At 40.9% G+C, this 21,121-nt stretch overlaps 1 protein-coding gene and 1 non-coding gene across 5 annotated transcripts in view; one reads left to right on the forward strand and one right to left on the reverse strand.

Annotated features, from left to right (window-relative positions):
* The first annotated feature begins 1,555 nt into the window (after window positions 1-1,555).
* The window catches only part of APLP2 (amyloid beta precursor like protein 2), an 82,126-nt gene continuing 62,560 nt past the window's right edge, over window positions 1,556-21,121 (forward strand). For 3 of the 4 annotated variants that reach the window (XM_034666082.1, XM_034666084.1, XM_034666085.1), the window contains exon 1: window positions 1,556-1,754. In XM_034666082.1, coding sequence (XP_034521973.1) covers window positions 1,650-1,754 — 105 coding nt within the window. In that variant the 5' untranslated portion in view covers window positions 1,556-1,649. The remainder of the gene's footprint in view (window positions 1,755-21,121) is intronic. The other variant, XM_034666083.1, reaches the window with a different exon arrangement.
* On the reverse strand, window positions 17,214-17,320 carry LOC117803665. Its single transcript, XR_004627602.1, has one exon. It is a non-coding gene; the product is annotated as a U6 spliceosomal RNA (small nuclear RNA).

The following is a 21,121-nucleotide window of genomic DNA, read 5'->3' on the forward strand; positions in this document are numbered from 1 at the left end:
TTCAACATGTAGGAACTTTGTGCGAAGGACACAAATAGTCATAGCAACTGTTCCTGAACTAAGACCAGAACCCAGTATCATTGGTTTCAGTGTCACTGCACAAACATGTGTTGAGGTCTCCACTGCAGGAGGTCCTGCAGCAGGACATAGCCCAGTTCTTATCAGTGGCATAACAGAGGTATGGAAATAACCAAGGGAGCAGGTGCCATATGGAAAACAGCATTCAGATGGGGATGACATTACATCCAGTGGACAGAGTAAGAACGACAATGTTTTCAACAGGTAGGTATTGGAGAGAGGACATTGCAGGCATAGAAAGGGCTCTAAAATGGAAAGGCGTGGGTTGTCTTTGGGAAATAGGGACAGAGCCTGTTTAACTACCAAGAATGGGGCAGTCAGGCAATAAGGCTGGAAAATCCAGCGTTCTTCTCACTACGCCACTGTTTATTCTGTGGACACTGTCTCTTTCTTTTTACTGTCTGTTTCCTAGGGTAGAGACCCTGTTCTCCATTTATTTGGTTGAACCTAAAGGGACTAGCAAGGGCTCTACAAAGAGTGGTGTATAAATCACACGGTTATTGAAAGGAAACAAAGCCAGCAGAGCCCTCGCACTGGCGAGACCGTGCCAGTTGTGAAATGGGGCAGCGGAACGTTTTCCCAGTTGAAGTGGAAATGCTGTGGAGCGAGAAAGCAGAGAAGGTCTCCTGCCAGTGATCTTAAACTGAATAAGGAAGAAAAACGATCTTTTCCTAAAACACACGAGAAAGGGGACCTGGGCTTTGAGGTCAACGTGGTCCTTGCCCCACTGGGCTCCAGTGGGAGAGCTATCCCTGGCTCGAGTGGCTGCTGGAAAGGAAGGGTAAGGATGAGGCCTAAGGAACAGAGGTCAAAAGCGTGGAAACACCGCCCAGCATAGTCTCGGGGAAAGGGCAAACCCGGCTCTGGGCGAGCAGAGCGCTGACACCCGCCCGCCTAGCGCAGGGGCCGGGAGAGGAGGAAAGCTCCCTCATTTAGCGGGTTCCTCAGCCTCGGGGGAAGCCTTCGGTTAACCTGCCTGGACTCGGAACAACAACAAAAATTTTAATTCTGTTTTTAATAGAACCATTTTCAGAACCTCAAAGAGGGCGGTACCCAAAGGAATCTGAAAAATACCCCGCAGGGCTAGGGGAGCGGGGCGTGCCCCTAATCAGGAGGCTGCAAGCGGACACACCAGCGCAGCTCGGCCAGATAACCTCTCACAGTGCGGGAGGCCAGAGCAATTCCCCACCCTCCGCGGAGCCACGGCCCCCAACGAACCCTGCGAACACCCCCTCTCTACTCGGCCGCAGGGTCCCAAGCGGGGGCGGGGCCGTCAGAGGCCCGAGGCGGGGCCTGGCGGGGCTCGCAGTTGGGATGGGCGGGAGGTGCAGGCTCTTCTGTCTCTTGATTGGGTCTGGGTTGAACAAGGGGCGGTGTCTTGAGAAGGCTCTACAGGCCGGCATTGGGTCCCGAAGAAAGAGGGAGTGGTCTTGTGAAGTCAGTTCCGGTTGGTGTAAAACCCCCGGGGCGGCGGCGAACAGGCTTCAGATGCTTCTGGGTCGCGGTGGGGAAAGTTCCGGAGTTTTCGTGTCTGAGCCTGAGAGTCGAGCGCTAGAGCGACCCGGCGAGGGATGGCGGCCACCAGGACCGCGGCCGCCACGGCCACCGGCAGGCTCCTGGTCCTGTTGCTGCTCGGGCTCACGGCGCCTGCCGCGGCACTGGCCGGATACATCGAGGTGGGAACCGGGCGGGCGCCGGAGCGCAGCCTCCTTCGCCTGCCGTGGGAGCGCGGCCTTCGAGCGGACGGGCGGGCTGCGGGGTCCGGCCGGGCTGGGGGAGCGGCGTGGAGAGGGGAGAGTGGGGGTGGTCCTGCGCTGCGGCGGGTCTGGCGGCGCCTCCCCCGCCCGCCCCTGCTTGGCGCAGTGCTTAGCGCTGGAGGTCGAGCTGCCTCCGCCGCCGCAGAGGCCAAATGAAAGGCATCGGGGCTGCGGGGCGCGGGGGGCGCTGGGCCGCCCCGGCAGCCCCAGCCCCCATCCCGCCCGCGGCACCGCCACATCCTCTGGGGACCCTGCGCGGCTCAGACGCCCAGCCCGCCCTCCCCCGGGATACTGTGAGCCTCTGCGCCCTGCGGCCCCGCCGGCGATCCTCAGCTCTGGACCTCGGTGCGGCGCGGCTCCCTCCGGGGGCTCCTCCGCGCACACCGCAGCTCCCTGGCTGCGGCGGGCAGCATGCTCCCCGCGTCCCACGGTGGGGCTTCCCACCTGGAAGCAGTAGATGCAGCCTTTGTTGGCAACCCCGGTTTGGCTATGGGGATGCAGGCTTCCCGGGTTGGCCCTTGGAAAGTGCCGAGGTGCTGGAGCGAGCGCCGCTTTGGCTGCACCGGGAGAATGCTCCTGCACCAAGCAGCGGGTGTGCCTCCTGCTTCCTGTGTGCCTTCCTCTCAGAAGATCCACCGCTCTGGCATTGGGCCTTTGGGAGGAATTGTTAAATATAGCTGTTTGCCTAAGTCTAATAAACAAGGGGAAACCCCTCTCTGGTGTTCGTGTTGCTCTCCTTTTTTGTGGGTTCCAGCGAGGAGGAAAGGTACTGATGAATATGGTGTAAAAACTCTTGTTTAATCATACTTTTTTTGCTGTTGGAATTTAAGTAGCTGTTAATGCATCTGATAACCCCGTAAACATCTTTGTGCGTCGAGGTGGTTAAGTAGCCTGGATCCACGGGTGGTTCGCTGGAGTTGAGGCCGTTGGAACGGGTAGGGTTGCCGGGGTCGGGGAGGGTTCTACTGTGGTCTGGACCATGCCGCTTCATGAAAACCTTTCTACTCCTGAGGGAGACGTGGGACTTTATTTTTACTTTCCTTCTCGAAATAGTGGTTGAACTGTTGGACTGGAATGTGTTTCGGGTGTAGTTTCTTTTTCCTCTTCACTTTTTAAAAAATTACAATGGATTTCTGCGTATTTAGCTCATTTCAGAGACAAGGGAGACTGGATTTGATTACATAGGCATTGACCGAGAAGTTTCTAGCAAAAACCCCAAGTTAGAATGTGTTCTTGTACAGAATGTTCAGGCATTTCCAGGCTCAAATAAATCTAATCAAGAACACACCTCCGATGGAACGGCTTAAAACGTTTGTATTCATTCTGCTTAAAGCTTCATCATTCTTTGGAGGAAGGGGGGAGGGAAGTTGTATTTTAAGTAGAGTTAATGTTTATATATGTTTGGGTTTAGATGACGATTATTTTAGTTTCCACACAATGGTTAGATTTGTATTTGTGATTCCTGATATGATGTTGCAAGCTGGATCAGCTGGATGGGAAAGGAAGGGGAAAAAAAAAAGGATTTTGTATGGAACATAGAACTTTTAGATCAGGGTGTCAGAAACCATTTTGCACACTCTTTTACCTCACTTCCCAGGGGAATGAGTAATTTCAGGCACCAGTAGATCCACAATAAAGGATTCATCAGTTTTAAAGAATATCTTCCTTTCAAGTTTAAGCAGAATATTAACACCTGTATGTATGCCTGCAGAGAAGGAAAAACTAGCAATATCGGAATTAGTTGTGGATTAAATTCAGTTGTTATAATATTGTTCAATTGGAAAGTCTGGTTAGACAGAAGGTAGGAATTAGACATTTCCCTAAGATGGTTTTTAAATTCTATTTTATGCTAACTACTGTCCTTTGACCACACTATTTTTGACCACACTAAATTATCTTTCAGATCATTTTTTCTTTTGTCAAGCAGGCAAAATTTTGTGTGTATATCATTTCATTTCATTTATTTGCTGTCAGGCAAAGGACTGCCTAAACCTTAATTTAGAGAGAATGGCCTCAATCAGGATGTCTTTGGGAAGGTCTTTATTGAGATTAAGTCAAAGGGATTCTAGCCAAATCCCTGATCAAGTTGCTTGGCGCAGAATTATTGATTGGCGAATCTTTAGAGTTGCTTGGTGTTGACTGAATTAATCTCTTACACCTGTTCAAAAAGAAAACCCCACCTCTGTACTGAGGCCATTCTTTTAAATCCAGGTTATGTTCGGTTCTGTGCATGCTCCCAATTTGGGATTCTCAGACACTATTTGTGCTGAAACTCTGCACTCTGTAACAATGGACATGGATGCTTCTGAGAGCCAGAACTGGGGTTCATTCTGCTACATTTAAAAGAGGGCCATTTGATGGACAGTTTTCAGGAAACTCAAATACAAGGTATGATAACTGACTTAGAGGGTAAAGAAGGCTTTGTGTTGGTATTTCTCAGTGGTGGTAGAGGGAATGTCTGATTATGACTTGGGGAGAGGCCAAAGCTTCTGACAGGATTGTCAGTCAGTCATTGTTTTAGCATAACTATTAAAAATCCTTTGATAAATATGATAAGCTGAGTCTTAGCAATCAGGTCCTTCTGTCATAGAGGGAATTTGTTTCATCGTCTAATGCTGGGCTGTCTTACCATGTAACTGCATGTGGTTCCTGAGTTTGCAGTGTGTCTAGTATGATTGAGGAATGAGTTTTCCACTGTATTTAATTAATTTAAGTTGACATTTAAAACTGACAGTTCAGGGATTGGAAAACTTTTAAATATATTTAAAACAACTTGGTTATGTAGATCTGCTTTTCAACTGTACATTTAATGAAATCTACAGGCAGATCATATATTTCCTATGCAAATTTAGCATCTGAATTGCATTGTACTGTAAGTGTAACATGCACACCAGATTTTGAAGACTTAGAATGAAAGAAATTGTAAAATACCTTAATAATTTTTATATTGATTGCATCAAAATGATATTTTTAAACCTTGCCTAAGTAAAATATGTTAAAATTAGTTTCACCTATTTCTTGTAATTTTTTTGGGAAGATTTTATTTATATATTAGAAAACGAGGGGGGGGAGGGGCAGACAGAGGAGAAGCAGGCTCCCTGCTGGGCAGGGATAACCACCCCCCTCAACTGGGGGCTCAGTCCCAGGACTACAGGATCATGATGTGAGCTGAAGGCAGACACTTAACAGACTGAGCCACCCAGGTGCCTGTTTCTTTTAATTTTAGTGCGACCACCTGAAAATACAACATATATAGCTCATGTTATTATTTCTTCTGGACCGTGTTAATTTAATGTCTTGTTTAAAGTTGGTCCAGCATGATCTTAAGTGTTTTTTAGGATAGTTTTGAATGGTATTTTGTTTTTCAATTAAAAATGTTATTTAGATATAAGTTCAAGCTTAGAAAAGTAGCAAAAATCGTACAAATGACTCTCATACCCAGATTCACCAGTTAATGTTTTTCCTGTTCCTCATTGCTTTATCTTTCATTCTATTATTATGTATTTTTTGCTGAAGTATTTGAGAGTGAGTTGCATACATCCTGTCCCTTGATCCCTTCACTGTGTATTTCCTAAGAACCAAAGACATTGTCTTACATACCTTAGTACAGTTACCAATTTAAGGAAATTTAACTTTGATACAATACTTTGATCAAATCTACTGTCTGTATTCCAGTTGTCAGTTGACCCAATAATGTTTTTTATAGCATTCAAAAACATAGTTATTTTTATAGCTGAAGAGCTTTAGAAGTCTTGGCAGTAATATGTGAAGGGTTATTAATGTTTTCCAAATATAAAAAGGATTTATTTATTATTTTAGAGAGAGAGAGTGGGGGTCCAAGGGACAGGGAGAAGAGAGAGAATCTCCAGCCAACTCCCTGCTGAGCTGGGAGGCTGTTGAGGGGCTCAGTCTCACCACCCTGAGCCAAAATCGAGACTCAAGACTCGGTGGCTTAACCCACTGAGCCACCCAGGCACCCTTAAAAATCAGATTTTTAACTTATCTGATGTTGTTTTGACTTTAGGAAAATAAAAACTTAAACTTTTCAAGATTCTTTAATTGTGTTATTCACCATTACTGAATTCTTGGGCTTCTGCACTTTTTTTTTTTAAGATTTTATTTTTAAGTAATCTCAACCCCCAACGTGGGGCTCAAACTTATAACCCTGAGATCAAGAGTCACATGCTGTCCTGACTGAGCCAGCCAGGCACCCCATTCTGCGCTTTCTTTTTAAAATAACAGAAGAAAAATTATATGGATAGTACACATTCATTGTAAAAATTAAAAAACACAGATAAATAAAAAATGAAAAATAATCTCAAAACATATTTTCCAGGGAAACCTCACTGTAAACATTTTGGTGGTATATATCTCAGCAGATATGTCAAGTACATATATATTATAAAACTGGCATATGTTACGTATTGGAGCTGGTACCTAACAGTTACTATTTTGAATTGTCCTAAAATGAACTAGTGAAGGAAAATCACGTTTTCTGTGTGACAAAATGTAGGGATAAATATTTGTACAGTAATTGTAGCTTCTATGGGGGGGCATTTGAGAGAGAATTTGAAATTGTTTATAATCCAATTTTCAAGAGTTTTTTAGTGAGATAAAGTAGATTACCTTGATGCTTAATTAAATTTAGTATTGTGTGCCTTGATCTGTGGCCTTAGATGGAAAGTGAGCCATACAGCCCCATTCAAATACAGATAGGTTCCAGTCCTTTGTATCAACTACAACTATTTTTGCTAAGAAAATTTTTCTTACATAAGCCATCATGAAGTTTTTTTTAAATGAAATTTCTTTATAATCTATTTTTATTTTTTAATTCATTTTATTTATTATTATTTTTAGAGAGGGGGGGACAGAGGGAGAGAGAATCTTAAGCAGGCTCTGTGCCCAGTGCAGCCCAAAGTGGGGCTCAGTCTCACGATCCTGAGATCATAACTTGAGCCAAAATCAAGAGTCAGACGCTTAAACCGACTGAGCCACCCAACTATAATCTTTCTTTAAAATAAGACTTTTCATTGTTATTAATCCTACTAGTGTTTTTTGAATCACTACTGTGAGGTTCTGTTTTAGATGCTAAATGCTACAGTAATAAAAACAAATATGCATATTGCTTTTTACGGAATGCACTTGCCCGTGATCTCTAGGCCCCACCCCCAGAGGATCTCCTTGAGTACATCTGGGATTCTCAGTTTTAAATGCTCCCAAGGTGATGCTTGTGTGCAAGTACAGAAAAACAACAGCAAACAAAAAACCCTAACAGAACTCATTTGGGTACATTATCTTCTAATTCTACACAAACAGCTTACTGAAGTAGGTATTGTTTCCCTCACCTTAAAAGGGAGTCAGTAGAGGCCAAGGATTTAAAGGCCTTGTGGCAGGGCCAGGGTACGAATCCTCTTCTAAGTCTGTTGCTCCTTCTTTCCTCTGTGTCAGGGTGTTTCATAATGTTTCTCTAGTTATTTATTTATTTATTTAAAAGATTTTATTTATTTATTCGACAGAGATAGAGACAGCCAGCGAGAGAGGGAACACAAGCAGGGGGAGTCGGAGAGGAAGAAGCAGGCTCATAGCGGAGGAGCCTGATGTGGGGCTCGATCCCATAACGTTGGGATCACGCCCTGAGCCGAAGGCAGACGCTTAACCGCTGTGCCACCCAGGCGTCCCATAATGTTTCTCTTGTGGTCGCGGATTTCCTTTTTTAATCTTCCCCACTACCAAAAAATCTGATATAAGTATTTGCTTTAAAAGAAATTAATTTCATAGAAGTTACAATGTGTCATGAACCAATATATACCATGCTGTTAACAGTGGTTATCTTTGAAGGATGTAATTACAGGGGACTTTGCCTTTTCACTTTTTCCACGGATTTTTAAAAACTTCTAATGCCTTTTTATATAATGTGCCAGTTCTCTCTCCCTTTAAATAGTAAGTTTGTTTCATCTTTATATTCTGCAGAATTTAAGGAAAAGAAATTTAAAAGGCCCCCTGTGTGTGTGTTGGGGGAGCGGGGAAGTCTTATCAAAATCAGGGTGTGGAATTATTTGGAAGAGAAAAGGCTGCCCGCACCAGATTTACAATCATCAGCCTAGTTGATAGACAAACCATAGGACGAGGTTAACACTAATCACTGTGACTGGGATAAGATTGTGGTCCAGAAAACAGTTATCAGCATTTGGAGTGAGGTTGGTGAATTGAGCAGCTCCGTGCAACCTTTCCACTGCTCCTTTCTCAGCTGAAACACGTCTTGTGGTTGCAGATTGGATAGAGTTCAGAGGACACGCTCTGATATGATAATGTCCAGGGGAGGAAAGAGACTATCTCTTCTTGTATATCTCCTCTTATTGGTGAAGAAATCTTTCTCAAAGCCAATCTACACAATACCCCTCAAATCCTGCTGGACAGAATTGCATCAGATGCTTCTAGCCAAACCGAATGTCGGCAGGGGAATGGTACTGTGGGTTGGGTTCTGTTGGAAAAGTGTGCTTTGGTAGTTGAGTAGATAACATGCAAGGGCATTCTCTATTTGGGAGCTTATAGAATAGGTGGGCTGGCTGGAAGGAAAAAGAACTAATTCATTCTTACCTAAATTATCTGCTGGTTAAATATTTGCTGGCAAAATTGAGAAATCGGAGGAACCTCACACAGGGCATTGATTAGGATCTTGGTCCTTCATTTTGAGGGATGTTGCTGTCTAGAACAGAATGGCTGGAATGGTGAAGAATATGGAGAATTTGACATGAAACGTGGATTAACTGTAAGGGGGATATTGAGCCTGGAGAAGAAGAAAAGGTGGGATTTAGTGGTGGTGGTGAAGAACGTAAGTATTTTAGAATATTCTGTAGTTTGTTTCTGGAAGGCTAAGTAGGAGACTGAAGCAGAGTTTTTCTGTGAAGAAGTGAAGTGATAAGAGTGAAGGACGTTCTCTTATTTTACTCCCTTTAATTAGGAATATTTCCACCATAGTATAGTAAAAAATACAAAGATACTCCTCTATACACCACCCAGTTTTAAAATTTTAACACTTCCCATATTTGCATTGGCCCCCCCTTTTTTGAGTACTAAAACATAGATATAGAAATAAAACATTATGATAGAAAGGCCTCCTTTGAACGTTTTCCAATCCCATTAACCTTCCTTTCCAGAAGTAACTCTTATCTTGAGTTGGGAATTTAGCATTCCCATTCATGTTTTCATGCTGAGAGAGACCCCTTTCTTCTTTTTGGATTCCAAAGAAGTTTGTTCAGGCTCTTAGAGTGGTAATAAATATTTATCAATGCAGAGCATTCATTGTTTGAACAGATTATGATTTAAAAGCTAAGATACTTGAAGTGAAAGTAAAGATAGCCCCATACTCATGAAGGTGCCAAGCATTCATGGCACCATTGCAACCTGCTCTACGGCAAAAGCCCTTGAGTATTTTTGAGCTTTAAAAAATTTATAGCTCAGTCTGTAAACACACTGTAAAACGCATACTGGTGTGACTACTGCCAAGGTTAAAAAAAAATAGAACATTTCTACCCTAAACACCCCCTCTAGTAATTATTACACTAACCTTTATGATAATTATTCTTTATAGTTTTACCATCCAGCCATTTGTCCTTAAGCACCAGTAGCTTATCCTGTTTTCTAGATTTATATAAATGGAATCCTTCAGTATGTATTCTGAAGTATCTGGGTTCTTTCACACTAAACATAGTTTTTTATTTTGTTTAGTTTTTTTTTTTTAAAGTAATCTCTACACCCAGCGTGGGGCCCAGATTCATGACCCTGAGATCAAGAGCCACATGCTCTTGTGACTGAGCCCGTTAGGCACCTTTCTTTCATTAAACGTGTTTTTGAGAGTCATTGGTATTGTTGAGTGTAGCTGTATAGTATTCCTATGTATGAAGAAATGATGATTTATTTTGCTGATGGGCATTTGGGTTGTTTCCAGTTTGAGGTTATTGGGATACTGTTTTTCTCTCTGGCTTGCCTTTTTACCCTCTTAATGATGTTTTTGGAAGTTCTTAATTTTGAAGTCTAACTTATTTCTTTATTGTTATTACTGTTACTATTATGATGATAGGTGCTTTTTGTGTACTATTTCAGATGTCTTTTCCTGCGCTGAGGACATAAAATTATTCTCCTAGATTGTCTATTAGGAGCTGCTTATTTTGCCTTGCACATTTAGAGCTACAGTTTACCTGGAACTGATCTTTGTGTAATAAGAAGCATGGGTCTTTTTATTTTTATCTGTTCCATATGGGTATGTGGCCCATACCATATGGCTATCCAGCTTGCACCATTTATTGTCAAGGTCATCCTTTCCCTTCTGTTCTCCCATGGCGCCTTTGTTGTTAATTAATATCTCTGTATGGGTGAGTCTGTTTCTCGACTCTCTTAATCATTGCTGTCTGTGTGTATCCTTGCACCAAGTCTACACTCTCTTAATAACTGTACTTTATAATAAGGCTTTATATCTACTAGAGCATGCCCTTCTACCTTGGTTGTCTTTAATAGTGTTTTGCCTTTTTGTAAGTCTTTTCTTCCCATATACATTCGCTGCATTTCACCAAAACAGCCACTTGTCGAAATGTTGATAAGGATTGCATTTAGTCTGTAGTTAATTGGGGAAAAATTGATTTTTTTTTTTAAAGACTGTATTTATTTATTTATTTGTCAGAGAGAGAGAACACAGCAGGGGGAGCTGCAGACAGAGGGAGAAGCAGGATCCCCGCTGAGCAAGGAGCCCAATGTGGGACTCGATCCCAGTATCCTGGGATCACGACCTGAGCCGAAGGCAGATGCTTAACCGATTGAGCCACCCAGGCATCTCTGATTTTTATTTTATTTTATATTTAATATTGAGTCTTCCAGGGGCACCTGGGTGGCTCAGTCAGTTGAGTGTCCACCTCTGATCTCAGGGTTGTGAGTTTGGGATCCAAGTTGGGCTTGGTGCTGGGTGTGGAGCCTACTTAAAATAGATAGTCTTCCAATCTAGAAACATGGCACATGCCTTTATTTAGGTCTTCTCTCATTACCCTCCATCTTTTGTATAGTTTTCTGCATAGAGATCTTGTACCATCTTGTGTTAGATTTATTCATAGGTATTTGATTATTTTTAATGCTATTGTAAATTTTTTTGTTGTCCTTTTGTTGTGGTTGTGGAAATGCAGTTGATACTTCCAAATTGTGTGTCCAGGAGACTTGCTAAACTTGTGCACTAATTCTAATAATTTACTAGTAATTTTGAAAATTTCTGAATATATTCTGTGGATTATGACAGTTTTGTTTTTTGCCTTCCAATTCTTACAGCTTTTATTTATTTTTCTTGCTTTACTGCCGTAAGACTCTAGTAAAATGTTCAAAAAAAGTGGGTAATAGCTGATATCTCTATTCAACTCCTGATCTCAAGAGGAACTACATTTCACTGTTTATATGATACTTGTAGATTTCTTTGTAGATACCATGTCCTTTATTAGATTAAGGAAGAGCTCTTTTATTCTCTGTCTGCTAAAGATTCTTGTCATGAATGAATGTTAAATGTTTTTCACTTTTTTCCCAACTAATTAGATGGTCATATGATATTTCTTTTTAATTTTGGTGGTGTGAAATATATTAATTGATTTTTTAAATAGGTAAGCAACTTTTGCATTCCTGAAATGAGCCAAACTTACTTATTTTCTGAATTTGGTCTGCTAAAATGGTCAGGATTTTTGCCTCTGTGCTCAATAGAGGGTTTGGGGGTGCCCAGGTGGCTTAGTTGGTTGGACTGACTCTTGATTTTGGCTCAGGTCATGATCTCACGGTTTTGAAATCGAGCATAGCATTGGGCACCACTCTCAGTGCAGTCAGCTTGAGATTCTCTCCTCACTCTGCCCCCTTCCCTCTGCTCGTACTCTTTCTCTCTCTAAAATAAATAAATGAAATCTTAAAAAAAAATCATTAAAAAAAGTCAGTTTGACCTGTAATTCTTCTCATTTATAATGTATTTACCAGGTTTTGGTTTTGAAGTTTTATAGCCTCAAAAGGACTTACAGAGAGGGGATATTGCCTCTTTTTCTGTTCTCTGGAGTATTTTACTTAAGATTGGCATTACTTTTTCTTGTAATGTTTGGAAAACAACTTACCAGTGAAGCCATCTGGTAAGATTTACAGTTATGCATTCACTTTATTTACTAATTGTAGAATTAATCCTATCTTGTGTGAGTTTGGTTAAGTTTCCCTAGTAATCTATTACATTGGATTTTTAAAATTGATATCATTTTTTTTAAAGATTTTATTTATTCATTTATTTGACAGCGAGAGAGACAGCCAGAGAGAGAGGGAACATAAGCAGGAGGAGTGGGAGGGGAAGAAGCAGGCTCCCAGCAGAGCAGGGAGCCTGATGTGGGGCTCAGTCCCAGGACCCTGGGATCACGCCCTGAGCCAAAGGCAGATGCTTAACGACTGAGCCACCCAGGCGCCCCTAAAATTGATATCGTTTGGTTGAAGTTGTTTCTAATATACTCTTAATGGTCTTTGAAATATAAGTAGAATCTTCAGTGATGTTCCCTTTTTTCATTACTGACTTTGGTTATTTTTATTTGTTTTGTTTTAGTCCACCTTGCCAGGTGTTAAGTCTTTTCAAATAATCAACTTTGGGTTTTGTTGATCCTCTCTGTTGTATGTTTATTTTGCATTTTCTTCTTTTTTTAAAGATTTTATTTTTAAGTAATCTCTGCACCCAATGTGGGGCTCAAACTCACAACCCCAAGCTCTACAGTCACGTGCTCCATTTATTTCTGCTCATTATTATTTTCTTCTTTCTACTTTCCAGAGGTTTAATTTATTCTTTATCTAACAATGTGATATGACTGCTTAAAATTTCTTTCAGCCTTTCTACTTTTCTCTTAATTTAAAGCTACAAATTTTCCTCTGAACAGGGCTTTAGCTGCAGTTCACAAGAGATTTTATTTTAGCTTTCTATTTAATTAGTTTATTTTGAAAAGTTGAGATGCAGTTGAACTATAACATTGTGCAAGTTTAAGGTGTAGAGTGTGTTGGTTTATATATTGCAATATGATTTCCACTGTCATGTTAGCTAATACCACTATCACATTATGCAATTACATCTTTTTTGTAGTGAGAGCAATTAAGATCTAGTCTCTTAGCAGCTTTGAAGTTCATAATACAGCATTGTTGATTGTAATCACCATGCTGTGCATTAACCTCCAAAACTTATTTATTTACTAGTTGCAAGTTTGTACTCTTCAACAGCATATAAGTTATTTTTTAAGATTTTATTTATTTATTTGAGAGAGAGGGCACACAGGTATGCATGTGAAGGGGGGGAGGGCAGAGGGAGAGGAAGAAACAGACTCCCTGCTGAGTGTGGAGCCTGATTTGGGGCTGGATCCCAGGACCCTGGGATCATGACCTGAGCCCAGGGCAGACACTTAACAACAACTGAGCCACCCGGGTTTTAGCAAATAAGTTTTGATATAATATTATCATTCAGTAGAAAAATTGGTTTTCCATTGTAATTCTATTTTTGTCTCCGTGGGATATTTAGAAGTACATTTGCTGGGGCACCTGGGTGGCTCAGTTGGTTAAGTGTCTGACTCTTGACCTCAGCTCAGGTCTTGATCCCAGGGTCGTGAGTTTAAGCCCTGCATTGGGCTCCTCAGTGGGCATGCAGCCTACTTAAAAAAAAAAATAGTACATTTGTTAATTTCTAAATATGGGGAAATTTTCTAGTTGTCTTTTTGTAATTTATTTCCAGTTTAACTGCATTGTGGCCAGAAAACTACTCTGTATGATTCTAGTCCTTTGAAATTTGTTGAGACTTGTTTTATGACTGGTTTATAGTAAAATTTTCATTGTGTGAATGAAGAGAATGTATATTCTTCAGTTGTTTTACAACTTCTGATGTTTTATGTATGTCGTAATCGTGTTGTTTTTATGTTGTTCAAGTTTTTATCCTTACTGATTTTTGTAATCTTTTTTCCTGTTATTGAGAAAAGTGTGTTAAAAATCTCCAACTGTGATTTTTTTAAAAAAAGGTTTTATTTATTTATTTGACAGAGAAAGAGAAAGAGAGCGAGCACAAGTCGGGGAGCCGCAGGGGGAGAACAAGAAGCAGGTTCCCTGCTGAACAGGGAGCCCCATGCTGGGCTTGACCCCTGGATCATGACCAGACCTGAGGGCAGGCACTTAACTGACTGAGCTGTGATTTTGGATAACTTTTGATTATCTGAGCTTGTGATTTTTGGATAACTGTGATTTTGGATAATTTTTTTCCTCTTCGTAGTTTTGACAGTTTTTTGCTTTACTTTGAGGCTGTTCTTAGGTGCATACAGATTTAGAATTATTATCTCTTTCTGAAGAATTGAATCTCTCATGGTTAAAGTTTCCTTTTTTTTATCTCCAGTAATGTTTTTTGCTTTTACTAATACTTTAATATTTCTGTATGTTTTAGATGTGCTATAGGTTTTTTCTTAATCTAGTACCTGTGTTTTACTGGACTATTTAGTACATCTACATTTAATGGGGCTGTTGATATGTGTGGGTTCTCATCTACCTTCTTATTTAGTGCTTTTTGTTCTGCCAGTTTTGTGGGGTTTTTTCCTTTAGTTAATTCCTTTGGAATTTGTTACTGTTTTTTTCTCTCTTATAACTTTGGAACATATTTAATAGGCTTTTATTACTGCTTTCCTGGTTACTTTAGATATTTCAATATCTTTCACTTACCAGTGTCTTATATTAATTGGTACTTTTATCCTCCTCCTGGACAATAGAAGACCTCAGAACACTTCAACTCCATTTAACCCCATCTCATCTTTTTTAGGATTGTTATACCCCAGATGTTATACAAGCCATGTCCTATACTGTCAAATGAATTTAGGTCAGTGGCTATTGAGTCTGGAGGCATACTGATATCATCTGGGGAACTTTTGCAAAACACAGATGGCTGGCTCCAATTCAGACAAATGACATCTGGGTCTCTTGGGGTCCAGCATTAGTATTTCCTAAAAACTCCTCAGGTAATTCAAGTCTGTGGTAAGATTGAGAGCCTCTGATTTAGATTTCCATATTTATTGTTTTCATTAATTTTTATGCCTCTTATGTCTCTGCCCTTTCCTGGATAAATTTTGTCTTCCAAAACACTTTAGAATTTTCTTAAGGGTGGGTTGGCTGTTGTCATATTCTTTTACCAGATATCTTTTTCTTGCAAGATAGGTTAATTGGAAATAGAATTTCTTTCATCATCTTAAAGTGCTTACTCCATTCCTGATACTTTATGGTACCACTATCCTGATATAGAATGTTACCATTAACTTACTGGAATTTGTTGTCAGCATAATTATCCTCCTTTGAAGATAATGTGTTTCTAAGTCTCTGTCTACTTTTAAGCTTTTCTCTTTGAATCTGGTTTTCAGCAATTTTGCTATTATATACTTAGGTGTAGTTTTTTAAAAAATGTACCCTTCTTGGGGCTCAGTCAGTTAAATGTCTTCTCTTGACTTAAGCCCAGGTCATGATCTTGGGGTCGTGAGATCGAACCCCGCGTCGGGTTCTGTGCTGGGCATGGACCCTACTTAATATTCTCTCTCATCCTCTCTCTCTGCCCCTCCCCACTTGAGTGCTTGCTCTCTTTCCAAATAAATAAATAAATAAATAAATTTTAAAAAATATGTTCTTATAGAGCTTCTTGAGTTTGTGGTTTGATGCCTTTCATTAGTCTTAGAAAATTCCCAGCCATTTTTTTTCTTTTTAAGTATTTAAATATTGTTTCTGCCTAATACTCTCCTTTCCTGTGGGACTCCAGAAACAAACATCTTAGACGTTGTCACTGTATCCTCTGTGTCTCTCCATGATAGATTTTCTTCTGGCCCATCTTTGTTATACTAATACTTTTTTCAGCTTATCTGATCTGCCTTGAAGTCCATCCGTCAAGTTCTTAATTTCAGTTATTGTAGTTGCAGTTTTATAATTAAAAATTTTTTTAAAGATTTTATTTATTTGCCAGAGAGAGAGCATAAGCAGGGGGAATGGCAGGCAGAGGGAGAAGTAGGCTCCCTACTGACCTGAGCTGAAGGCAGATGCCTAACCAACTGAGCCACCTAGTTGTCCCCATAATTAAAACATTTTTAAATTGTTTTTAGATCACAGCCAAAATTCTCAATTTTTGTCTTTGGTGTCTTTGAACATGGTAAATATAGTTTGTATATGTCAGATAATTCCAGTATCTTAGGGTCCCTATGGATTTGGTTTTTTTTTTTTTTTTTTACTATGATCTGTTCCTTTTTGTTTTCATTCATGTTATCTTGTCTCCTTTTCTGTCAAATTATTTTTTATTATGTGCCAGACATTTTATTTACACAGATGTCTTATAGACGAATTTGAGGCCTAAGCTAATGTTCTACTGCAAGGAACATTCCATTTGCTTCTTCCTGAAGCTTGGCGACGCTAGCAATCCAGGATCTCCTTTTCATTTCATGGATTTTGGTTATTGGAAACTGAGCTGCAGTCTCTGGGAAGGCCTGTCAGTTTCTAGGATACGATTCTTGGTTCAGCCTGCTTCATAGTATCAGCCCAGATCTTCAGTCTTTCCAAGTATACTTCCCTTCCCCTTTTCCTCCAGCCCTGGAACCCGGTCCCTTTCCCTTTACTTAGCTACTCTCCTGAGAGTCTTTCAGCTTCCCCAGAGAGAGAAAGTTGTGCAAGCTGTGCCTGTCTCCCTGAGCCTTTATCCTCCCCTGAATATTGACCCATTTAAATCTTTTCAGATTGCTGCTGCTGTGAGCAGATGGCTCCATGTTCTGTGTTGCTCTTCTGGTTGTCCTCATTAAGGGTGGTTGGTCTGAATTACCTAGTTGGCCATAACTGGAAGTTAATTCTCTTGAAATTAGATATTTACTGGGAACTTGTAGAGAAAACCTATGTGAATTTAAGAAGTTAGGGAAGAAGAATAGACTGCAGGAACAGAGTAGCAGATTCTGGTGGTTATTGGAGCAATAATAATGAGAGTTCTATTTGTGGTACGGTTACTACGTATATAGTGTTTTACATATATTCATTGAAACCTTGTAACAGTCCTGAGAAAGGAACTATGGTGATCCTTGTTTTACAGATGCAGGAACTGGGGAATGTACAGGTAAGGTAACTTGACCAAGGTCACAGATCAGTAAGTGATGAACTGGTTCCCATGTTTGTGTGAACTGGTGGAGCTGATGGCCTGGATCAAATCCCTGGGGAAGGGATAGCTGAGGTTGGCATGGGAGTACCGAATGTCTCCAGAGAAAGTTATCAGACAGTCAACATTTATTTTTTTAAATTTGTTTATTTTTGTAAGGTTTTATTGTTATTTCAATTATCATACAGTATAATATTAGTTTCAGGAAAAATATGGGACGCTTCACCAATTTGCGTGTCATCCTTGTGCAGGGGCCATGCTAATCTTCTCTATATCGCCCCAACTTTAGTATATGTGCTGCCGAAGCGAGCTCCCGACAGTCATCATTTAGGTAAAACATTGCAGTAGGAGATCCTTAGTAATCAGAAAGTCAAGGGAAAACTCTTCTGAGGCCGTTAGTTTGTCCACCATCAGACCATTAGCAGTAATTGTCCATTGTGACTCGAATGTGTATGATCTCTCTCAGGAACCTATTTGTCACTTCTTAAAATCTTTGATTAAAAATGGCTGAGATTCTGGGGCACTTGGCTGGCTCAGTTGGAAGAACATGCAACTCTTGATCTGGGGTCATGAGTTCAAGCCCCACATTGGATGTAGAGATCACTAAAAAATATATCTATATCTATATATAGATATATTTTAAAAAATGACTGAGAGTCTAAATTGACTCTTTACAAATGATTTTTAAGGTGACCCTTAGTGCGTGAATGTGTTAAAGAAGAAATACATGGTCATTGTGAAAAATTTAGAAAAGACATGTAAGGCAAAACAAACCAAAACAGAAATTAACCAATTAAAGAATTAAAGAATTTACCATTTAGATAAATAACTTATTTTTCCACTCTTGTTTTTTATACATCTTAATTTTTTAAAAAGTGGATTCCCCTTTATATGTTTATAATCTGTTCTCCCTCCCCCTTCACATTTTGAATAACTTTCCAGGGCATTAAATATTTCACATCACTTTCAGTTGAATCACCCTTCATGGTTTGGGGCTTTTGAACTCCCTGCATTTAAAAAATTTTTTAAAATTTAATTTTTTAAAAATATTTTATTTACTTATTTGACAGAGAGCACAAGCAGGGGGAGCAGCAGGCAGAGGGAGAGAGAGAAGCAGGCTACCCACTGAGCAGGGAGCCTTATGTGGGGCTCCATCCCAGGACCCTGGGATTATGATATGAGCCGAAGGCCGATGCTTAACCAACTGAGCCAACCAGGCGTCCCTGAACTCCCTGCATTTTAAAAAAACTTTATTATTATTTTTCGCTGATGTTACTAAAAAGTAACATGATTAAGATAGAACAGAACACACATACTACATATTGGTGCATTTGGAAATTAGTTTAAAGAAAGGAGTTACAGTCACTTAGCTTTTCAGTAAATGCCCCAGAGCCCTTCTCTCCTTGTGTCCTGAGGCCAACACACTGAGGGGACATCCGCCTGGGCAGGGCCACCCTTCCAAGGCTTAGGAACTCTACAAGAGGGAGTGGGGTAGGAGAAGAGCACCAGAACAGACCCACCTGTCAGGGTTCTCTGTGCATTCTGGCAGCTGGACTTCACCATGGAGGTCTTGCCCAGTCAGGGGACAGTGTATACCTGGAAAGAGCAGAGCGCGTCCGTCCGTCCGTCCGTCCGTCCCTCCCTCCCTCCTTCCCTCCCTCTCTCCCTCTTTTCCTCTCTTTTCTCTTTCTCTCTCTCTTTTCTTTTTAAAGATTTTATTTGTTAGAGAAGAATTTGGGGGAGGAGCAGAAGCAGGCTCCCCTCTGAGCAGGGAGCCCGACGTGGGGCTCAATCCCAGGACCCCGGAATCAGGACTGAGCCGAAAGGCAGACACCCCCCAGAGCATTTTCTTCATCAGGTGTGGCTGGTCATGAAAGGGACAGCTGTCCAGGTTGGGCTAGGGCTTGGTATATCTGGTTTGGCCAGTCTCCACGTCCAAGAAGTAGTTCATCCCAGCCACCACTTGCTCGTGGGCAAGCACCACCTGGAGTGTGCAGCTGCGGGACATGTCCTTGCTCGCCTGCTGTGCGTCCTGCTCGCTGACACGGCCGGCGTCCCATGGGGCTCCCACCATTGGAGACTTGCTCCTGCTCGTGTCAGGGTCAGGGTCAGAGCCAGGGTAGCCAGCAGGAGCAGCAGGGCGCACAGGGACCCCGCCACGGTGTGCTCAGAGGCACATGAAGCTCAGAGCGGAGTGTTCCAGCAGTGGCCCTCCCTGCATTTTTAAATGTACAATATTTACCCCCCCAAGTTGCCTTCCGTACCCTGAATAATAGTGCTTAAGCTGAGGCACAAACATTTCCAGTTACTGCAGAATATTGTTTACCAGTCAGTGGTTGGATATTTGCAGTATTGGAATTACGGTTTGAATATATGATTGTATTTTGCCCTTATTTTAAAAGAATGAGTGAGCAAATGGGAAGCAAAGTGCTTATTGTATTGATAAAAAGCACATGGTGTAATGTATTCGTACTTCTTTGGTGCTTTCTGGAGAGTCTTTGAAGTTAGGTGAACACTCAATGGGCTCAATTATGTAGGAAAAGTGAGGGAATGTTTTTATGTATCTTATTATTCCTACTTTTAAAAAAGATTTTATTTGAGAGAGAGAGTGCATGTGTGAGAGAATGAGCAAGCATGGGGGAGAGGGACAGAGGGAGAGGGAGAAGCAGACTTCTCACAGAGAAGGGGAGTCGGACGCTGGGCTTTGATCCCAGAACCCTGGGATCATGACCTGAGCAGAAGGCAGACACTAACCCGACTGAGCCACACAGGCGCCCCTTTATTACCTTTTTTTTTTCCTTTCAATTTTAGCCTCCAGGCCCAACCTGGGATTTGAACTTATGACCCTGAGATCAAGAGTCACATGCTCTTCTGACTGAGCCAGCCAGGCACCCCTATGACGGAATGTTTTTAGATTCTGGAATTAAGTTTTCAAGGATATTTTTTGTCCTGAAAGACTGGAAGTAATTGAGATTTGTAGAAATCATTACCTTTTTAGTAGCAGAACCCCAAATAAAATGCATACCTTTGAACTTGCCCATTTTTTCAGGAATATATATATAAAAGCAGGATCTTCCTATTCTGTAATTTATCTATAATTTATTTAATTCATTCCTTTATAATTAGATATTCATATTTCTGGTTTTTCTCTAATGTAAATGATATGCAATGGATGTTGCCTTTTTTTTTTTAAATCATTTTAGCTGCATCTCAAATTGACATTTAAAAGAACCTTTGTAATAACTTGTTCTAAATTTGAAGACTTTCCGTGGTAATTGCTTCATGTGAAGTTCTTCATAGTCATCATTATTAGCCCGTATTTATTAAATTGCTCTATGCAGGGCACTGTGACAGCACAAATAACACTATAGCTGAAAGCAGCATATAGTTACTAAAATGATAAATGAAAGAAGCCTTTTATGTTGTTGGAAAAATGATAGTCAACACTTCTCCAGTCTTTTAAAATAGATGATTTTAGTCCAGTTTATCCTTTTTAAAAACCTTATTTCTAGGGTTTACTTTCAGGTATTTTACATATGTCAGCCTAAATATATAAAAATTTCTCTAAATTATACAACTGCAATTTATTTTTTTCTTTCTTTTTTCTTTTTTTTTTTTAGAGAGCGATCATACCCACATGTGGGGGGAGGGGGGAGCAGGGAGAGGGAGTGGGAGCAGGAGAGAATTAAGCAGGCTCCCCACCCAGCATGGAGCCCGACACAGGGCTCCATCTCACAACCCTGAGATCATGGCTGGAGCTAAAATCCAGAGTTGAAATCCAGAGTTGGACGCTTAACCAATTGGGCCACCCAGGTGCCCCATAAATTGTTTTTTGGTAACATACATAACATAAAAATGGTTAAAGTGGTCCATTTTAAGTGTATAGTTCAGTGGCATTAAGTACATTCACAGTGCCCTGCAACTCTCAGCGCTGTCCATTTCCAGAACTTTTCATCATTCAAACAGAAACTCTGTACCCATTACACATTAACTCCCTGTCTCTCCCTGGCTCCAGCCCCCCCCAAACCTCTCTTTTGAATTTGCTGATTCTTATAAATGTTCTTCTGAAACATTATAATGTTCTTAAAGTAAATGTATCAGAATGGCATTCCTT

Source organism: Ailuropoda melanoleuca, chromosome 8 (assembly GCF_002007445.2).
Source record: "Ailuropoda melanoleuca isolate Jingjing chromosome 8, ASM200744v2, whole genome shotgun sequence".
Lineage (NCBI taxonomy): Eukaryota > Metazoa > Chordata > Mammalia > Carnivora > Ursidae > Ailuropoda > Ailuropoda melanoleuca.